The sequence below is a fragment of the Centruroides sculpturatus genome, unplaced genomic scaffold, assembly GCF_000671375.1.
Source record: "Centruroides sculpturatus isolate CEXI.00-Female unplaced genomic scaffold, Cexi_2.0 scaffold1691, whole genome shotgun sequence".
In the NCBI taxonomy this organism is placed as follows: domain Eukaryota; kingdom Metazoa; phylum Arthropoda; class Arachnida; order Scorpiones; family Buthidae; genus Centruroides; species Centruroides sculpturatus.
In genome coordinates, this window is record NW_019386061.1 from 40,860 (window position 1) to 62,445 (window position 21,586).

Here is a 21,586-nt window from a genome sequence, read left to right on the forward strand (position 1 = left end):
ATTGTTTATTGAATACGCGGTATGACAGAATTGGTCAATAGTGTGGAGCTAATCACATATTATTTAAAGAAATTTACCTGATTTTAACTGGGTAATTTGAATTGGTGGATGTATATCTAGTTATGTGCAGTATATGAATTGATATATACATGTAATGTATATGTATATATTGATAATATATTTGATACTTGCCGTATTACATGTTACAATTGATATGTAATTATAATAAATAATGATAAAGTGCTGTTAGAGCTGATATTGCAATATTCTATCTTTATACACCGTTAATGCATTGTATATTGTAATATTGTTAAGCATTAATGAAACCTATTATGTATACAATATTCTGTAATATGAAATAGCAAAATATAAGGTGGTAATTGGTTATTACAGATATTGTAACTAGTGCAACTTTAGATAGTATTTATTATTTGAATGTTAGATAATATATAAGATATAAATGATGAATAAATATTGAACTACAGATATCATAATAAAATATTATTAGAATATTGCTGTTACAATAATGCTATAATATTGTTTGATAAATATAATAAATTACTGTTATAATAAATATAATGCAACATTGCTGCATAATAACATATTGATATAAATACTGTTAATTGAATGTATTATAAACTATTGTTAATTGAAATAGTGTCGGCTATAGTATGCGGGATGTATATAATTGCATTATAATATATGTGATGATGTCGACTATAATATATGTATTGTGTAAATATAGTATAATTGTACTATAAACAATGTTATTATATGGTGTTAAAGAATGACTATACTGTAATGATTATATAAATTAAATTAAGACAATATAATATAATCCTTAGATAAATAGTAATTTTATATGGAAATAATAACAAACTACTGTTAATACAATAAATTATTTAATGATAATAGTATAATGATATATATATAATTTTATATAATCATATAAAATGTTCTATTATTTGCCTGGTAGTGCCTAGCGGGACCAGGCCATACGTAATATACATGTAAATAAAAAAAAATATGGAAAAATAAATAATATGAATAAAATATGGTCCATATCGATTAGTCAATTTTATAATTATTATAATCAATACTAAAATAAAAATATTGCCGTTACAATATAATTACTTTTTATTTCTGTGTCAATATAAATGCTGTTTTCATTTGAATTTCATAAGAAAGATTTAAAATTTTATTAAAATACTTTTATTAATAATTTCACTTTTTAAAAATATTACCTACTATTCATTTCTTTATTATGTTTTATTTTTATGTGTCGGACTAAAGAGCTTTTATGGATTGTAGCTCTTCAAGGAAATAATGCACTGATAATTTCATACAGTGCTGTGAGAAATTTTGGGCTGTTTAAGACTCGAAGGATTATGAAATTCTTTCCAACTGTGCATTCGTATATTATGTTTTATTTTTATGTGTCGGACTAAAGAGCTTTTATGGATTGTAGCTCTTCAAGGAAATAATGCACTGATAACTTCATACAGTGCTGTGAGAAATTTTGGGCTGTTTAAGACTCAAAGGATATATGAAATTATTTCCAAGTGTGCATTCGTAGATATTCGTTTTTAAAAAATTTGTTGAGTAAAAATAATAAATTAACTTACATAGAATTTTTCATAGAACCATAAATTATTATATGTTAAAATCTTACGGTAAAATCTATAATATGTACTCTATCTTTTGACACAAGATGAAAATTGAGTTATTCTTGTGTCGTGAAGTTTGCCACATGTTTGAAAGCACTAAATGCATTAAAGGTCTTGTGAAAACTGTCTTAAAGAGCACACCATTGTTTGTTTCTTTGATGTGGGTTTTGTCTGGTGTGAGCAAATTTCCCAGAGATGGTTTAGTAACTCTTCTTTACCATCCCTGAGATCTAAATTCCCACACATGTGTTTGTCATGTGTGGTGGTTTGTATGCCGGAAAGGGGATCCTGGTAGTTGAGGGGCAAAATAATGTTCCCAACACACTGCTTTGGCCCTTGCTTTGGATAAACGGGAAGATCAGATCAGGCTCCATTTGAGTCAATCACTGGTTGTTGAGTCATTCCTGACCTCAGCCTGGAGTCAACTGATTTATGCAGACTGGGCAGACACATTCCTGCTTGACAGTTTTGTCATGTCAGTCCATATGTGCTCTTCTTGACTGCATTGTGAGGGTATAGCTCCTGGGAAACCCTTGTGTGACAGTCTATGGGAATCTCCCATGTGATGGCATCACCTTGTTGGGCCCCATAGTGGGTGGGGTCACTAACAGCTGAAAAATTATTTATCAATATGGACCCTAAAAAACACAAAATGGAGACAAGCCAAAACCAACCAATGAAAACATTTCCAGTCAGCCATCCTACTTGATAGTGCATGCTACTGAAGAAAAAACATTGTCAAAATGCTCCCCTTTTTGATTCAAAAGCTATTTGAATCCATCATTGGGCATCTATAAAAAAAAAAAAAAGAAGTTGAGATCAGGGGAACCTGCTCATAGAAACAGCCTCACCACAACAGTCAGCAAAACTTTGGCAACCAAGACCACGGGAGAAATGCAAGTCACTTTCACACCACATAGAAGTCTAAACTCATCACGTGGTGTGATATCTGAGATTGATCTGATGTCTGAAGAAGAATCAGATATTCAGCTAGGCCTTTCAGATCAAGGTCTCACTGATGACCAATGCATCTCAATTTGTCAAGAAGACAAGATAATTTCTACTAAATATCTAATTGTGACATTTGATAAACCAACATTGTTATCTTTTCTCATAGCAGGATATTTGCGCTGTCCAGTTCGCCCATATGTTCCAAATCTGCTGCAGTGCTTCAAATGCCAGAGATTTGGACATTCGCAAGCAAGCAGCCAAAGGAAGAGTGTATGTGTGCAGTGTGGAATTGAAGGTCATCAGAGTACTGAGTGTACCAGTACTCCATGCTGTGTAAACTGCAAAGATGCCCACCCTGCCTATTCCCGGAAATGCCCTGCATGGGAGAGAGAAAAAGAGATTCACCGGTGAAAACTGTCAGAAATTTACTTTACCCATATGCTTGTTGCATGGTCATTTCAAGTGCACCACTGAAACAGAAGACATTTGCTGCTGTTTTAAAATCCACAAAGACATGTGCAGTTCAAACAGATATTTCTGTTTCTCCAAATGAATCTCTCACTCGCCATGGTAAATGCTTACTAATTCAATGTAAAGAAACAGAAGAAAAGGAGAGCATGAAGACAAAAACTCCCCTACCCAAAACAGGAGTAATAACTAGAAATATGAGTTCTAAAAAGGTTAATAAGAATCCAATCAACAAACAAAAATTGAATGCAGCCCTCTCTAAATCATCAATCAGAGGCTCAGTCTGAGTAAGTTTTCTGATCTCTCTGATGATGAAAATCCCCTCGATGTGGGTTCCTGTCCGTGGTGAGGGGACCTCCCAGAGATGGTTTAGATACTCTTCTTCACCATCCCTGGGATCTGAACGCCCACCCACGTGTTTGCCGTGCGTGGTGTCCCGTATGCCGGAAAGGGGGATCCTGGTAGTTGAGGGGCAACATAACGTCCCCAACACACTGCTTTGGCCCCTGCTTCGGATAAACGGGAGGCTCAAATCAGGCTCCGTTTGAGTCAATCGGCTGGTCGTTGAGTCAGTTTTGACCTCGGCTTGGAGTCAACCGATCGATGCAGACCGGGCGGACATGTCATACAAGATGTGCTCTTCTTGACTGCATTGTGAGGGTATAGCTCCTGGGAAACCCTGGTGTGACGGTCTATGGGAGTCTCCCATGTGACGGCATCCCCTTGTTGGGCCCCATGGTGGGTGGGGTCACTAGGAGCTGAATTTTAAAATCTAAATATGGATTCATTAAAACCTAAAACATGTACTGATGCATTACCACCAGCCTACCTTATCGTTCATGCCATGGGAGAAACACCCCTATCTAAACGCTCCCCTTTTTTGATTCAAAAATTGTTTGAATCGACCGTTGGGAATCTGAAAAAAATTCAAAAATTGAGGTCAGGAGATCTACTTGTAGAAGCAGCCTCCCCTCAACAGTCAGCAAAGCTTCTGAAAATGAAGTCTCTAGGAGACATAATGGTAACCATCACACCACACACAAATTTGAACTCATCACGTGGTGTGATATCTGAAAGTGATCTGATGTCTGAGGATGAATCGGATATTCAGATCGGTCTTTCAGACCAAGGTGTCACTGCTGTTCGACGAATTTCAATCCGTCGAGATGGCAAGTTGATACCAACGAAACACCTTATTTTGACTTTCAACAAACCAACATTGCCATCTTCTGTTGCGGCAGGATATCTCCGTTGCCCAGTTCGCCCATACATCCCAAACCCGCTACGTTGCTTTAAATGTCAGCGGTTTGGACACTCCCAAACATCATGCAGAGGAAAAAAAGCATGTGCACAGTGTGGAAATGAAGACCATGAGAGTAATGAATGCACAAGTTCTCCATGCTGTGTGAACTGCAAAGATGCTCATCCTGCCTACTCTCGGAAATGCCCTTCATGGCAGAGAGAGAAAGAAATTCAGCGATTGAAGACTATTAATAATATATCCTACCCGGAGGCACGTCGTATGGTCACCTTAAATACACCAGTGAAACAAAAGACATTCGCTGCTGCTCTGAAATCCACAAAGACATGTGGAGTTCAGACAGACATTTCTGTTTCACCCGATGAATCTCTGACTCGCCATGAAAAATGTCTGCTGATACCATCTACCAAAGCAACAGAAAAAGAGAATAACAAAGCAAAACCACTCATACCTAAAACAGGGGTAACAACTAGGAATGTGGGTTCCAAAAAAGCCAGTAAGAACCCACTTAATAAACAAAGAATAAAAGCAGCCCTGTCTAAAACTAAAAAATCAGAGACTCAGTCTATGAGCGAGTTCTCTGACTTCTCTGATGAAGAGAATAATAAGGGGGTGACACCACCAACATCACCTCCAAAAGAAAAACCCCCTGTGAAATTAAAGAGGGACAACCTTGCTAAAAATGCTGCCTCAAACACATAATGGATTATAAAATAATCCAATGGAACTGTCGTGGTTTCCGCAACAACTTCTCTGACATTAAACACTTGACGTCATCTACCTCATCTCTCTGTGTGGCACTCCAGGAGACTCATCTAAAACCTGGAGAAAATATTTCTTTAAAAGGATTCAATCTTTACCGCAAGGATGATGATAGCCACAACCGTGCCAGTGGAGGTGTGGCTATTGTAGTTTCAAATCACATCCCATCCTTGCCGGTACAAATCACCACTAATTTGCAAGCCGTGGCAGCTAGAATATCTATTGGAGTAACTGTCACAGTTTGTTCTATATACTTGCCACCAGATGTCAGAGTGAATGAGAATGAATTGGATACTTTGGTTGAACAGCTACCAACACCATTTCTTTTACTGGGTGACTTCAATGGTCACAATCCTATGTGGGGCAGTCCTGACATCAATCGTCGAGGCAGAGCCATCGAGAGATTTATAGGTAATCACCAACTGTACCTATTTAATACTGGAGAAGTGACATACTTCCATGCCCCATCAAGAACGTTCACTGCCATTGATCTATCATTAGCAACTCCGAATCTGTTTTCAGCATTTACATGGGAGGTTGGATCTAATCCACTCTCTAGTGACCACTTCCCAATATTTTTAAAATATCAAGGCAGAGAAAGCTGTGAAACAGCCCGTCCACCACGCTGGAAACTGGAAACGGCAGATTGGCCTACATTTTCCTCCATGGCTAACATCACTGAGGAAATGGTCAATACTGCTGATATCAATGATGCAGTTGAAATTGTCACTTTGTGTATTATTCAGGCAGCTGAGAAAACAATGGGAAAGACATCAACAAGATACCCAAAGCATCCAAAACCATGGTGGAACCAGAATTGCGAGGCAGCATTTAAAGCACAAAAGAAAGCTTAGGGGATTTTCAGAAGATACCCTAGTGCTGAAAATTTGGTTGCTTTTAAAAAAGCAAAGGCAAATGCCAGAAGAATAAGAAGGCAAAGCCAAAGGGATTCTTGGAGGAAGTATGTTTCTAGCATAACATCTTCCACTAGCTCAAAAGCAGTCTGGGATAAAATCAATAGGAAATACGCTTCTCACTCTCTGTCCATGCTGGAAAAGAATGGCACAATAATCCGCGATATACAGGGTATTGCTGATACGTTGGGTGAAACGTTTTCTACTTCATCCAGCAATATTATGTATTCAAGAAATTTTCAGGCTTATAAAGCCCAAAGTGAAAAACAATATTTAAACTTTCATTCCTCATATAATGACGAATATAATGTGCCATTCACCAGCATAGAACTACATACAGCGATCTCTCGCTCGGGGAATAGTGCTGTAGGCTTGGATAAAATCCACTACAGCATGATTAAAAATTTGTCAAACAATTCCCTTTCTAATCTTCTGTGTCTGTTTAACAGAATATGGACAGAACATACTTTTCCTGACTCTTGGAGGCTATCTATAGTTATTCCCATTCCCAAGCCTGGTAAAGACCACAAGAATCCCTCTAATTACAGACCAATCTCTCTGACAAGTTGTCTGTGTAAACTCTTTGAGAGAATGGTAAACAGACGCCTGATGTTCCTCCTAGAGGTAAAGAACTATTTTTCACCACATCAGAGTGGATTCCGTAGGAACAGAAGTACCACTGATAACTTAGTAAACCTTGAAACATCTATACGCGAAGCGTTTGTTAGACGACAGCACTTAGTGTCTGTATTTTTCGATATAGAGAAGGCCTATGATCGCTGTTGGCGATACGGGATACTCCGTGATCTGTACGAATTCGGATTGCGGGGTAATTTGCCGATTTTTATAAAAAACTTCCTACAGAATCGAAGATTTCATGTCAGGATGGGCAACACTTTATCTAGGCCTTTCACACAACAAGAAGGTGTTCCTCAAGGCTCTATTTTGAGTGTGACTCTGTTCCTAATTAAAATTAATAGCATAGCTAACTGTCTTCCCCCTAGTGTGAAACACTCTTTGTATGTGGATGACTTTCAGATCTCCTGCCAGTCTAGTAACATGAGTTTCATTGAGAGACAACTGCAAACCTCTTTAAATCGCATAGAAAATTGGTCCAAGACCAATGGTTTTAGTTTCAACGTAGAGAAGACCTCGTGCATTCACTTTTGCCGAAGGCGTGGTTTGCACCTGGATCCTGAAATATATTTAAATGGAGTTAAAATTCCAATTGTTAATGAGACTAAGTTTTTGGGTGTTTGTTTTGACAAAAAACTGACATTCTTGCCACACTTGCGCAACCTGAAGAGTAGATGTTTAAAATCTCTAAACCTTTTAAAGGTATTATGCTGCTCATCCTGGGGAGCAGACAAAGTTTCTATGCTCAGGATTTATAGGGCCCTTGTCCGCTCTAAGCTGGACTACGGATGCATTGTTTATGGCTCTGCGCGAGAATCTACTCTTCGGATGCTGGATCCAATCCATCATCAAGCACTGCGTTTGTGCACTGGTGCATTCCGAACTTCCCCTGTCCAAAGTTTGTATGTGGATGCTTATGAGCCTCCACTGTCTCTTAGGAGAGAACAGTTGTCTCTATTTTACTATATAAAGCAGAAATCTAACTCTAAACCTTCAGTCGATTATAGAGTATTAGATACTCAGCTGAAAAGGTTATTTGAAACTCGCCCTAGTTGTGTCCCTACATTCCCCATAAGAACGGAGAATGTGAGTAGCACGATTGACCTTAACACAAGCAACATTTCACAGCTAGAGGTCTGTAGTATATCTCCTTGGTCAACTCCTGTGATAAATGTTGACCTTAGCTTAAAGCAGTTTCCTAAGGAATCCACACCAGACTACGTCTATAGACAGCACTTTGCAGAAATTCAACATTGTGACAGGAATTTAATTCCTATTTATACAGATGGATCTAAATCTGATGATTACGTTGGCTCAGCTTTCGTCTGCCAGGATGAAATTGTGGCAGAACAAATTGCATCAAATTCTTCTATCTTTTCTGCAGAGTTGCATGCTATTTATTTAGCTCTAAAGTATATAAATAGGAAAGGTCATCGTTGCTGTGTTATATACACTGACTCAGTTAGTGCACTTCAGGCTTTGATCTCGTGTGAACCTAGTTCCCACTCCATAGTGATTAAAATTCATAAACTGTTTTGCCATCTTATTGCAAGTAATTTCTTTGTAAAATTTTGTTGGGTCCCAGGCCATGTAGGTATAAAAGGAAATGAAGAAGCGGACGCAGCTGCAAAGGCAGCTAGTCCTTCACAGCATATAATGCCTATTGAAGGAGGTGATTTGAAGCTAGTTGTTAAAAAACGACTAGCAGAGCGATGGCAAAACATGTGGAATGCACAAATCCACAATAAACTACACGAGATCAAGCCGAATATAGAAAATTGGACACGTAATAAACAGTATGACAGGAGATCTGAAGTAATTCTTACTCGTTTGAGAATTGGGCATACTCGGTTGACTCATCTGTACCTTTTGAAGGGTGAAGATCAGCCATTATGCCAATATTGTAACTGTACTGTAAGTGTTAAACACATACTTTACAACTGCATTGCCTCTGAGAGGATACGTAGACAGCATTTTGGAAATGCAAGTTTTAAAGAGATTTTGGGCCAGAGGCCAAATCTTGATAAGATACTGAACTTTTTGAAAGTCGTAAATATTTATAAAGAAATTTAATTAATTATTTATATATTTATTTATTTATTTATTATATGCTTATATCTATTTTGTTGTTTTGTTTGTTTGTTTCTATTTACGTTTTTGTGTCATATTTATATTTTGTGTTATATATATTTTACCTTTTGTCATGGCGCAGCATGGCCTAAAGGGCCCTTGCGCCAAAAAACCTTAACCAACCAACCAACCAACCTGATGATGAAAATAATATGGAGGCGACCCAACCAACCTCACCTCCAAAAGGAAAATCACCAGTGAAATTGAAGAAGGGCACTTTTGCAAAGAATGGTGCCTCAAACACAATGAATTATAAAATAATTCAATTGAACTGTCATGATTTTTGCAACAACTTCTCTGATTATAAACATTTAACATCATCTACCTTATCTCTCTGTGTTGCACTCCAGGCAGTGGTGGCTCTAGCCAGGTTTTCAGGTGGTGCAAGATCTCAGTGTGGTGCCTCCTGTACAGACTAAACTGATAACGTTCATTTTTCACATTATTAATAACTCAGACCTTTGAAAGATTAGTATAGTAATACTATGGATGAGAAACGATAACGACGGTAAATGGAGAGTTAACTTGACCCTTCTTAATTCAGAAGTATCGCAAACTGTTGATGTTTTTTCTCCTCCCCTCCGTTGATGGAATCTTTTAATTTTAGGTTATGGAGATATAGCACACATATCAGGATCATGTTTTATATTTTCACAACCCAGCTCACTCTTCAGTAAAATCAATAGCATAGTACTAGTATGGATGAGGAGCAATAACAGTGAAAAAAAAAACAATATTTATTTAATTTTTTTCAGAAGGCAATATTTATAACAATATTTATTTAAACTGCTATGGCACAGACAACGCTCACATCACACAAAAGACAAATTTACATCGTAAATTAATTTAAAATTGAAGCAATTTAAGAAAAATAAAATAAAAAGCCTACATTGCCACCTTTCTCGCTTTTGTGCTTGCAAATGTTGTTATTAATTCAGAATAAATTAATTCCTGGGCAATACAATTTTCAATAGATAAAATTGCTAGATTTGACAGTCTATCCTGACACATGGTTGTACGTAAATAAGTTTTAATTTACTAAAACTTCATTATCCTTTAGCAACAGTTATAGGTATGGTCAGCAAAATTCAAAGTGCAATCAGAAATGCAATTTCCCTAGCTGTTATCACAGCAGATGAATAACACTGTACTCTTTTACAAATACATAGCAATTCTTCAGCAATTGTGTAGCATTTGGTAAATCCATAGTTTCAGACTGCATAGCCTTGCTTACAATGTTTACTTGAAACAATATATCATAACAAGCCACTATTGTTACTATAAACTCAAATTGCTCCATGATATGAATCAGCGACAAGGCCTCTGATGCTGCAACTGGGTCATTCGTAGAGTAATGGTAACAAACTGCAGCAAGGCTAGAAACTCTACTCTCCCAACAAGTTCCACAAACTTTTTTCAGCGATAGTCCTTCTATGTGCTTGGATATCACTTCCCATCACTTTGTTGATGCAGAGATTAGAACAAACAGTCTTTGAAGAAATCTGAACAAAGAAACCGATTTAACAGATGTTTTGACGGCATCTGCTATTACCAAATTTAAGCAATGACAGCTACATGGATTTAAAAAATGCTTGTGGATATTGATTCAGAATTTTGCTTTGGTCATCTTTGTTTATTTCTACTATATTCGATCCATTATCATATCCTTGGCCTCGACAATCGTTCATATCTAACTCGAACTCTTGCACAATATCATCAAGAAAGAGGCCAGTGAGTCTAGCTTCCAAAGAGCACTTACCGGCTTGTAAGCAACGAAACACACACACTTGGACTTTACTTTCATTAGTGTCAACAAAATGCTAAGTTAAAGATAACTGTTCAACACAACTGACATCAGGAGTGCAATCCATTATGCAATCCAATATGATGGAAAAGCATTTAGATGACTTTTACCCTATTAAAAATTTTATTTTGAACTTCACTTCCAAGTAAACCGATCAACTTGTTTTGAATACGTTTGCCAAAATAGTGGATATTAGTCTTTTTATTAACAATATGGCAGAGGTGCTCCATCATCACAGAATCAAATTTTCCTAGCAGTTGCACCATACCCAAGAAGTTACCATTGTTAGGAGTATATAGTGTTTCACATTCAGAGCTTCCTCTGAACAACAAATTATTGTCGCTAAAAAGAATACTATGGACACCATTCATTGGAGGATAGAAACCCACCATGATTTCTCCAATCTGTTTTTGCAAATGTTTGTCAATGCCACTGGAGTGCTTTCATCGATTCGATGCTTCTGTCCAACTGTGCATGGCGTACTGATGATCTGAAGAAGTTTCGTGAGTTTTGAGAGACACTGATAAGTGTCTCTCAAAAAGTCCTGTTGTATCTCGAGTGGGGTCAAATTTAATCAGCAACTTTTTTGTTTGTCAGTATTTACGTTTTAGTTTTATAAAAATCTATTTCAACCCTCAAAATTCAGCTTATTTTCTATTTTATACTTACAGTATGTTATTTTTAAACGAAATATCACATTTGATAGCGCTGCAAAAATTTTAACTTTGTATTCATGTAACGTCTAGAGGTAATTTCAAGGTTTTCTGAACACAAATAACATGCAAAACCTTTACACTTTAATATAAATATTATACACTATCGAATAGATGTATAGGTTTGATAAGTAATAAATACTACATATGAAAAGTGTATAGAAAAGTGTAGATGAGAATGGAGAGGAAAGAAAAAAGTAACCCATTCGCTACAGTTGGTGTTTTCTCTCGTATATTTTTCTGGTATGTAATATTACTTTCTCTGATTAATAATTGATGTTTTGTAATACAAATGACTATCAAATTATTTACTCAGGAGTAATCTTTTAAAATAGAACTCCTAATCTTTTCATATCCTTATTTCATGTTATAACACAGGTGTATATACAAATATTATATTATTGTTTCATTTAAATTTTCTTTTTTAAAAGAGAATACAGCAAATCTTTTCGTATGCAGGAAATTCCGAAACATACAGTATATATTGATAAGAATTTATAGTTTGAGTATATGTCTCTTTAGTAAAACACGGTAGACTTTCTCTCAGCTATAAGGTTAGGTTCTCCTTTATTGCAAATCTCAAATGCATTTTGGGTCTATATGAGCCCCTCTTCAGTGTAAGTGCTCAGAAGATAGAGCAACGCTTTTTTAATTATATGACTCTAACAATATGATATTTTATATAACCAAAAAAAAAACATAAATTACTATTTACACTACGTATTCATCACCTACCACACCTGATATTGAGAAGAATTTATAGATTCTTGCGATGAATTAAAAAGATTTAATTAAAATTTTTTTGTTTATCAAACACGCGATGTACTGTGTATTCGATGCATGTTTATTTTTTTCGTTTAATTTAAAACATTATTCAAAATATAATTAAAAAGTTAATTTGATCAATTATGTAAAGTTATTATTTCAAGTATTGAAAAATTTTATTATTTATATTATTACCATTCAAACAATTTACGAACGTTTTATGTAGCTCATAAAATGAAGTTATTGCATAAATATATCATGACACAGCATTATACTTGGTGAAAACATATTTATATAGTTGTATTACTAAGTATATGAACAATCACTCAACAGATAAAAAAATAAAGTAGTCAATATGTTTCATGCTAGATTTCTTTTTTAATATACCTATTTGATTTCTTCTTATCAGAAAAAATCAAATACGTATTGAAGTAAGGTGACTTCTGGTTCAAACTTTTGGTGTGTTTAATTATTTATTTAACCTGATATATTATGCAAAATATAATTAAAAATGTAATTTTATTAGTTATTTAAAGTTAATTTTTTAAGTAAGCAGTAAATAATTTTATCGTTTATATTATTACAACTCATACAATTTACAAACGATTTGGAAATGAGATAAAGTTATCATAATAATATAGAATTACACAGCATTATACTTGGTGAAAAGATAGTTAAACTCTTGTATCATTAAAAATACCAACAATTACTCAACAGATGAAAGAAATAAAATATTTTTTACAGAAAATACTTCAGCGTTAAATATAATGTACTGTACAGTACATTTGCATCACCTTGGAAAAGTGTACAAGATCAGTAAATGGATACCACATCAACTAACTATTGCAAATGAGCAGCATCCATTGACTGCATGGGATTGTTTACTCGTTACAAAATAACCCATTTCTGGACCACCTATTGCATGTGATGAAAAGTGGATCTTTTAAATTAGAGCAAAAGCAGGTCCTCTATCTCACAGAGTCATTATTGTTATAATCTCCATTTAAGAACATTTTGTTAAATACTAACAGAAACGGGTAGGAAGAAACATTGTGTTTAAAAATACACATTACAAGTATTTATGTTTTTGATAAATAAGTGAGATTGAAAATTTCTCCTTTTTTCTTCATTCTCTCTTTCTTTATTCTCTGTTTTCATTCGTACGCTCTATTTCTTCATTTTCTCTCTCTTTGTACATTCACACTGTGTTCACATGCTCTTTCTCTTTGACTGTCTCTTCGTTCATTTCTTCGTAACATCCTTATTTCTTGTTCTAATCTTCTTTCTCTTTCACGATTTAATTGATTTAGTTCCCTGTTTCTGCGTGATCTTTCTTCACGCTGACGTGGTGTTTCATTGTTTCTTTCTCCTTTGTTGGCGATTCCGATTTCGTGAGTTTTTGAGAGATACTGATAAGTGTCTCCAGTCATCAACTCCTTCTTTTTCTAAATTAGAGTGGGAACTTCTGTTGAATAAACAGCAGCAAAATATATATATATACTTTATCTGCAGATTTAGAATAAACAAGCCATCTTTTATAAGTTTCTCCATTTGGCATTACCCTTTAAAAATGCGTATTTGAAAAATGTCCATCATTTTGTCTTGGATATTTTTTGTTGTTCATTTCGTTACTTACAGGACCTCGAATAATTATTTCATCTTTGGTTGCAGGGTCAATGAGCGATCATTTTGAAATATCATAATTATGTTTTGAGCTGACAGTGATGGTATGTCTGGTATAACCTCTTCTGTAATATTTTGAACTGCATATGACATTTCAGAAATAGCTATATCTTCTTGTGTATGCTTCTGTTCATTTTCATGAGCTTTGTCTGAAGAACTTGTATTAAATAGGTCTTCTTCTGTCACGTGTTGAACTCGTTCTGATGATGACGATTTGGGTGTCTTTTCTACTCTCAAAAATTTTGCTAGCAATTTTGCAGACTTTTCAGTTTCTTCTTGTTTTTTTCGGTTTTTTTAAAGTTTTGTACTCCAGATAGTTTTTTGGAGTAGCGACATGTTTTGTCTGTAAACGACACATTATACTCTGTAAATATTTATGATATGTGCGTGGTGCCCCATATGCCGGAAAGGGGGATCCAGGTAGTTGAAAGGCAACATAATGTCCCCAACACACTGCTTTGGACCCTGCTTCAGATAAACGGGAGGCTCAAATCAGGCTCCATTTGAGTCATTCGGCTGGTCAGTGAGTTATTCTTGACCTTGGCCTGGAGTCAACCGATCCATGCAGACTAGGCGGACACATCCCTGCTTGACAGTTTTGTCATGTCAGTCCATATGTGCTCTTCTTGACTGCATTGTGAGGGTAAAGCTCATGGGGAAACCCTGGTGTGACAGTCTGTGGGAGTTATGATGTGACAGCATCCCCTTGTTGGGCTCCGTTGTGCGGGGTCACTAAGAGCTGAAATATTATTTTCAATCATGGATACTAAAACTCCAAAAACTCAGATCCAAGCACGAATCAAAACATTGCTACTCAGCCAGCATATTTGACAGTGCATGCTACTGGAGAGAATCCTTTATCTAAATGTGCTTTTTTTCTAATTCAGAAACTCTTTGAATCAACTATTGGACAACTAAAGAAAATACGAAAATTGGGGTCGGGATTTACTTGTAGAAACAGCCTTTCCTCAACAATCAGCAAAACTGTTAACAACAAAGACCCTGGGAGAAGTAGAAGTCACTGTCACCCCACACGGAAGTCTAAACTCATCATGTGGGATGGTATCTGAGATCGATCTGATGTCTGAAGAGGAATCAGATATTCAGATTGGTCTTTCAGATCAAGGTTTCACCGCTGTCCAATGCATCTCTATTTGACGAGATGGCAAGTTGATACCAACTAAACATCTCATTCTCACTTTTGAAAAGTCGACATTGTCATCATTAGTTACTGCAGGATATCTGTGCTGTCCAGTTTGTCTGTAAATTCCAAATCTGCTGCATTGCTATAAATGCCAGCAGTTTGGACATTTGCAGACATCTTGTCGAGGGAGACATGTTTGCACTCAGTGTGGAAAAGAAGATTGCGAAAGTACTGAATGTACAACTACTCCATGCTGTGTAAACTGCAAAGACGCCCATCCTGCCTACTCCCGAAAATGTCCTACATGGCAAAGAGAGAAAGAGTGCGTGAAGACGGTGAATAATATACCTTACCCAGAGGCACATTGCATGGTCACTTTAAGTGCACCAGTGAAACAGTAGACATTTGCAGCTGTTTTTAAATCCACTAAGACATGCAGGATTCAAACAGATATTTTTGTGTCAATAACTGAATCTGTAACTCGCCATGCAATATGTTTGCTGATACCATCTACCCAAACAGCAGAAAAGGACAGCAAGAAAACCAAAACACCCCTACCTAAAACAGGGGTAATAACAAGAAATGTGGGTTCTAAAAAGGCTAATAAGAACCCCTAAACAAACAGAGTGAAAGCAACTCTCTCTAAACCTAAAAAATCAGAGGCTCAGTCTATGAGCAAGTTCTCTGGCTTCTCTGATGAAGAAACTTATAAGGAGGTGACACCACCAACTTCACTTCCAAAAGGCAAATCAGCTGTAAAACTAAAGAGGGATACCTTCACAAAGAATGCTGCCTCAAACACATAATGGATTATAAAATAATTCAATGGAACTATCGTCGTTTCTGCAACAACTACTCTGACATTAAACACTTGACATCATCTACGCCATCTCTGCATGGCACTCCAGGAAACCCATCGAAAACCTGAAGAAAGAATTTCTTTAAAAGTGTTTGATTTTTACCATAATGATGCTGATAGCCACAACTGTGCCAGTGGAATTGTGGCTATACTAGTCTCAAATTGTATTCCATCCTTACTGCTACAAATAACCACTAATTTGCAAGCTGTAGCAGTCAGAATTTCTATCAGAGTAACTGTCACAGTTTGTTCTATATACTTGCCACCAGATATCAGAGTCAATGAGAATGAATTGGATGCCTTGGTTGAACAGCTGCCAACTCCATTCCTTTTACTAGGTGACTTCAATGGCCACAGTCCTATGTGGGGCAGTCCCAACATCAATCGTCAAGGCAGAGCCATTGAAAGATTTATCGGCAATCTAAAATGTATTTATTTAATACTAGAGAAGTGACATACTTCCATGCCCCAACAAGAACATTCACTGCCATTGATCTATCATTAGCCAGTCCAAACCTGTTTTCAGTATTTTCATGGGAGGTTGGATCTAATCCACTCTCTAGTGACCACTTCCCAATATTTCTAAAATATCAAGGCAGAGAAAGCTGTGAAACAGCCCATCCACCACACTGAAAACTGGAAACAGCCGATTGGCCTGTTTTTTCCTCTATGGCCAACATCACTGAGGATTCGGTGCTGATATCAATGACGCAGTTGAAGTCACTTCCAGTATCATACAGGTAGCTGAAAAAACAATGGGGAAAACATAAACCAGATATCCAAAGCATCTGAAACCATGGCCCCTCGATGTGGGTTCCTGTCTGTGGTGAGGGGACCTCCCAGAGATGGTTTAGTAACTCTTCTTTACCATCCCTGGGATCTGAACACCCACCCACGTGTTTGCCGTGCGTGGTGTCCCATATGCCGGAAAGGGGATCCTGGTAGTTGAGGGGTAACATAATGTCCCCAACACACTGCTTTGGCCTTTGCTTCGGATAAACGGGAGGCTCAAATCAGGCTCCGTTTGAGTCAATCGGCTGGTCGTTGAGTCATTCTTGACCTCGGCTTGGAGTCAACTGATCGATGCAGACCGGGTGGACACGTCAGGCAATATGTGCTCTACTTGACTGCATTGTGAGGGTATAGCTCCTGGCAAACCCTGGTGTGACGGTCAATGGGATTCTTCCNGTAAAAATAATAAATTAACTTACATAGAAATTTTTCATAGAACCATAAATTATTATATGTTAAAATCTTACAGTAAAATCTGTAATATGTATTCTATCTTCGATACCAGATGAAAATTGAAAGTTGTTCTCGTGTCGTGAACTTTGCCACGTTTGAAAGCACTAAGTGCATTAAAGGTCTTGTGAAAACTGTGTTAAAGAGCATACCATTGTTCATTTCTTTGATGTGGGTTTTCTCTGTGGTGAGGGAACCTCCCAGAGATGGTTTAGTAACTCTTCTTTACCATCCCTGAGATCTGAATTTCCATCCATGTGTGGTGGTTTGTATGCCGGAAAGGGGGAGTCCTGGTAGTTGAGGGGCAAAATAATGTCCCCAACACACTGCTTTGGCCCTTGCTTTGGATAAATGGGAAGATCAAATCAGGGTCTATTTGAGTCAATCGCTGGTTGTTCAGTCATTCATGACCTCAGCCTGGAGTCAACCGATCAATGCAAACCAGGTGGACATGTCCCTGCTTGACAGTTTTGTCATATCAGACAAGATTTGCTGCTGTTTTAAAATCCACAAAGACATGTGCAGTTCAAACAGATATTTCTGTTTCTCCAAATGAATCTCTCACTCGCCATGCTAAATGTTTACTAATTCAATGAAAAGAAACAGAAGAAAAGGAGAGCATGAAGATAAAAACTCCCGTACCCAAAACAGGAGTAATAACTAGAAATATGAGTTCTAAAAAGGCTAATAAGAATCCAACCAACAAACAAAAATTGAAGGCAGCTCTCTCTAAATCATCAATCAGAGGCTTAGTCTATGAGTAAGTTTTCTGATCTCTCTGATGAAGAAAATAATATGGAGATGACCCAACCAACCTCACCTTAAAAGGAAAATCACCAGTGAAATTGAAGAGGGGCACTTTTGCAAAGAATGGTGCCTCAAACACAATGAATTATAAAATAATTCAATTGAACTGTTGTGATTTTTGCAACAACTTCTCTGATTATAAACATTTAACATTATCTACCTTATCTCTCTGTATTGCACTCCAGGCAGTGGCAGCCCTAGCCAGGTTTTCAGGTGGTGTGAGATCTCACTGTGGCACCCCCATAGAGACTAAACTGATAACGTACATTTTTCACATTATTAATAACTCAGACCTTTGAAAGATTAGTATAGTAATTCTATTTGTAATACTATGGATGAGAAACGATGACGACGGTAAATGGAGAGTTAACTTGACCCTTGTTAATTCAGATGTATCGCAAACTGTTGATGTTTTTTTCCATCTCCTCCGTCGATGGAATCTTTTAATTTTAGGTTATGGAGATATAGCACACATATCAGGATCATGTTTTATATTCTCACAACTCAGCTGACTCTTGTGTAAAATCAATAGCATAGTACTAGTATGGATGAGGAACAATAACAGTGAAAAAAAAAATATTTCTTTCACAAAGCAATATTTATTTAATTTTTTTCATAAGGCAATATTCATAACAATATTTATTTAAACTGCTATGGCACAGACAACACTCACATCACAAAAAGACAAATTTACATCGTAAATTAATTTAAAATTGAAACAATTTAAGAAAAAAAATAAAATAAAAACCCTACATTACCACCTTCCTTGCTTTTGTGCTTGCAAATGTTGTTATTAATTTAGAATAATTTAATTCCTGGGCAATACTATTTTCGATAGATAAAATTGCTAGATTTGACTGCTAGTAGAAAATTGCTAGTCTATCCTGACACATGATTGTACGTAAATAAGTTTTAATTTACTGAAACTTCGTTCTCCTTTAGCAACAGTTATAGGTATAGTCAGCAAAATTCGAAGTGCAGCCTGAAATGCAATTTTCCTAGCTGTTATCACTGCAGACGAGTAACACTGGTACTCTTTTACAAATTCATAGCAGTTTTTCAGCAATTGTGTAGCATTTGGTAAATCCATAGTTTCAGACTGCATAGGCTTGCTTACAATGTTTACTTGAAACAATATATCATAACAAGCCACTATTGTTACTATAAACTCAAATTGCTCCATGATATGAATCAGCAACAAGGCCTCTGATGCTGCAACTGGGTCATTCGTAGAGTAGTGGTAACAAACTGCAGCAAGGCTAGAAACTCTACTCTCCCAACAAGTTCCACAAACTTTTTTCAGCGATAGTCCTTCTATGTGCTTGGATATCACTTCCCATCACTTTGTTGATGCAGAGATTAGAACAAACAGTCTTTGAAGAAATCTAAACAAAGAAACCGATTTAACAGATGTTTTGACGGCATCTGCTATTACCAAATTTAAGCAATGACAGCCACATGGATTAAAAAATGCTTGTGGATATTGATTCAGAATTTTGCTTTGGTCATCTTTGTTTATTTCTACTATATTCGATCCATTATCATATCCTTGGCCTCGACAATCGTTCATATCTAACTCGAACTCTTGCACAATATCATCAAGAAAGAGGCCAGTGAGTCTAGCTTCCAAAGAGCACTTACCGGCTTGTAAGCAACGAAACACACACACTTGGACTTTACTTTCATTAGTGTCAACAAAATGCTAAGTTAAAGATAACTGTTCAACACAACTGACATCAGGAGTGCAATCCATTNTATTTTGTGTTATATATATTTTACCTTTTGTCATGGCGCAGCATGGCCTAAAGGGCCCTTGCGCCAAAAAACCTTAACCAACCAACCAACCAACCTGATGATGAAAATAATATGGAGGCGACCCAACCAACCTCACCTCCAAAAGGAAAATCACCAGTGAAATTGAAGAAGGGCACTTTTGCAAAGAATGGTGCCTCAAACACAATGAATTATAAAATAATTCAATTGAACTGTCATGATTTTTGCAACAACTTCTCTGATTATAAACATTTAACATCATCTACCTTATCTCTCTGTGTTGCACTCCAGGCAGTGGTGGCTCTAGCCAGGTTTTCAGGTGGTGCAAGATCTCAATGTGGTGCCTCCTGTACAGACTAAACTGATAACGTTCATTTTTCACATTATTAATAACTCAGACCTTTGAAAGATTAGTATAGTAATACTATGGATGAGAAACGATAACGACGGTAAATGGAGAGTTAACTTGACCCTTCTTAATTCAGAAGTATCGCAAACTGTTGATGTTTTTTCTCCTCCCCTCCGTTGATGGAATCTTTTAATTTTAGGTTATGGAGATATAGCACACATATCAGGATCATGTTTTATATTTTCACAACCCAGCTCACTCTTCAGTAAAATCAATAGCATAGTACTAGTATGGATGAGGAGCAATAACAGTGAAAAAAAAAACAATATTTATTTAATTTTTTTCAGAAGGCAATATTTATAACAATATTTATTTAAACTGCTATGGCACAGACAACGCTCACATCACACAAAAGACAAATTTACATCGTAAATTAATTTAAAATTGAAGCAATTTAAGAAAAATAAAATAAAAAGCCTACATTGCCACCTTTCTCGCTTTTGTGCTTGCAAATGTTGTTATTAATTCAGAATAAATTAATTCCTGGGCAATACAATTTTCAATAGATAAAATTGCTAGATTTGACAGTCTATCCTGACACATGGTTGTACGTAAATAAGTTTTAATTTACTAAAACTTCATTATCCTTTAGCAACAGTTATAGGTATGGTCAGCAAAATTCAAAGTGCAATCAGAAATGCAATTTCCCTAGCTGTTATCACAGCAGATGAATAACACTGTACTCTTTTACAAATACATAGCAATTCTTCAGCAATTGTGTAGCATTTGGTAAATCCATAGTTTCAGACTGCATAGCCTTGCTTACAATGTTTACTTGAAACAATATATCATAACAAGCCACTATTGTTACTATAAACTCAAATTGCTCCATGATATGAATCAGCGACAAGGCCTCTGATGCTGCAACTGGGTCATTCGTAGAGTAATGGTAACAAACTGCAGCAAGGCTAGAAACTCTACTCTCCCAACAAGTTCCACAAACTTTTTTCAGCGATAGTCCTTCTATGTGCTTGGATATCACTTCCCATCACTTTGTTGATGCAGAGATTAGAACAAACAGTCTTTGAAGAAATCTGAACAAAGAAACCGATTTAACAGATGTTTTGACGGCATCTGCTATTACCAAATTTAAGCAATGACAGCTACATGGATTTAAAAAATGCTTGTGGATATTGATTCAGAATTTTGCTTTGGTCATCTTTGTTTATTTCTACTATATTCGATCCATTATCATATCCTTGGCCTCGACAATCGTTCATATCTAACTCGAACTCTTGCACAATATCATCAAGAAAGAGGCCAGTGAGTCTAGCTTCCAAAGAGCACTTACCGGCTTGTAAGCAACGAAACACACACACTTGGACTTTACTTTCATTAGTGTCAACAAAATGCTAAGTTAAAGATAACTGTTCAACACAACTGACATCAGGAGTGCAATCCATTATGCAATCCAATATGATGGAAAAGCATTTAGATGACTTTTACCCTATTAAAAATTTTATTTTGAACTTCACTTCCAAGTAAACCGATCAACTTGTTTTGAATACGTTTGCCAAAATAGTGGATATTAGTCTTTTTATTAACAATATGGCAGAGGTGCTCCATCATCACAGAATCAAATTTTCCTAGCAGTTGCA

At 36.4% G+C, this 21,586-nt stretch overlaps 2 protein-coding genes across 2 annotated transcripts; both read left to right on the forward strand.

Moving 5' to 3' along the window:
* Positions 1 to 2,561: 2,561 nt before the first annotated feature.
* LOC111613377 lies at positions 2,562 to 3,029 on the forward strand. Its single transcript, XM_023354722.1, has one exon. The coding sequence runs from the start codon at positions 2,562 to 2,564 to the stop codon at positions 3,027 to 3,029; it is 468 nt and encodes a 155-aa protein (XP_023210490.1).
* A 711-nt stretch (positions 3,030 to 3,740) lies between these two features.
* LOC111613383 lies at positions 3,741 to 6,930 on the forward strand. Its single transcript, XM_023354729.1, has one exon. The coding sequence runs from the start codon at positions 3,865 to 3,867 to the stop codon at positions 5,047 to 5,049; it is 1,185 nt and encodes a 394-aa protein (XP_023210497.1). The 5' UTR covers positions 3,741 to 3,864; the 3' UTR covers positions 5,050 to 6,930.
* Positions 6,931 to 21,586: the final 14,656 nt, after the last annotated feature.

Excerpts from the sequence above, each read along its gene's own strand:
- LOC111613377 (XM_023354722.1), top strand. The coding sequence starts at position 2,562 with ATGCAAGTCACTTTCACACCACATAGAAGTCTAAACTCATCACGTGGT.
- LOC111613383 (XM_023354729.1), top strand. The coding sequence starts at position 3,865 with ATGGATTCATTAAAACCTAAAACATGTACTGATGCATTACCACCAGCC.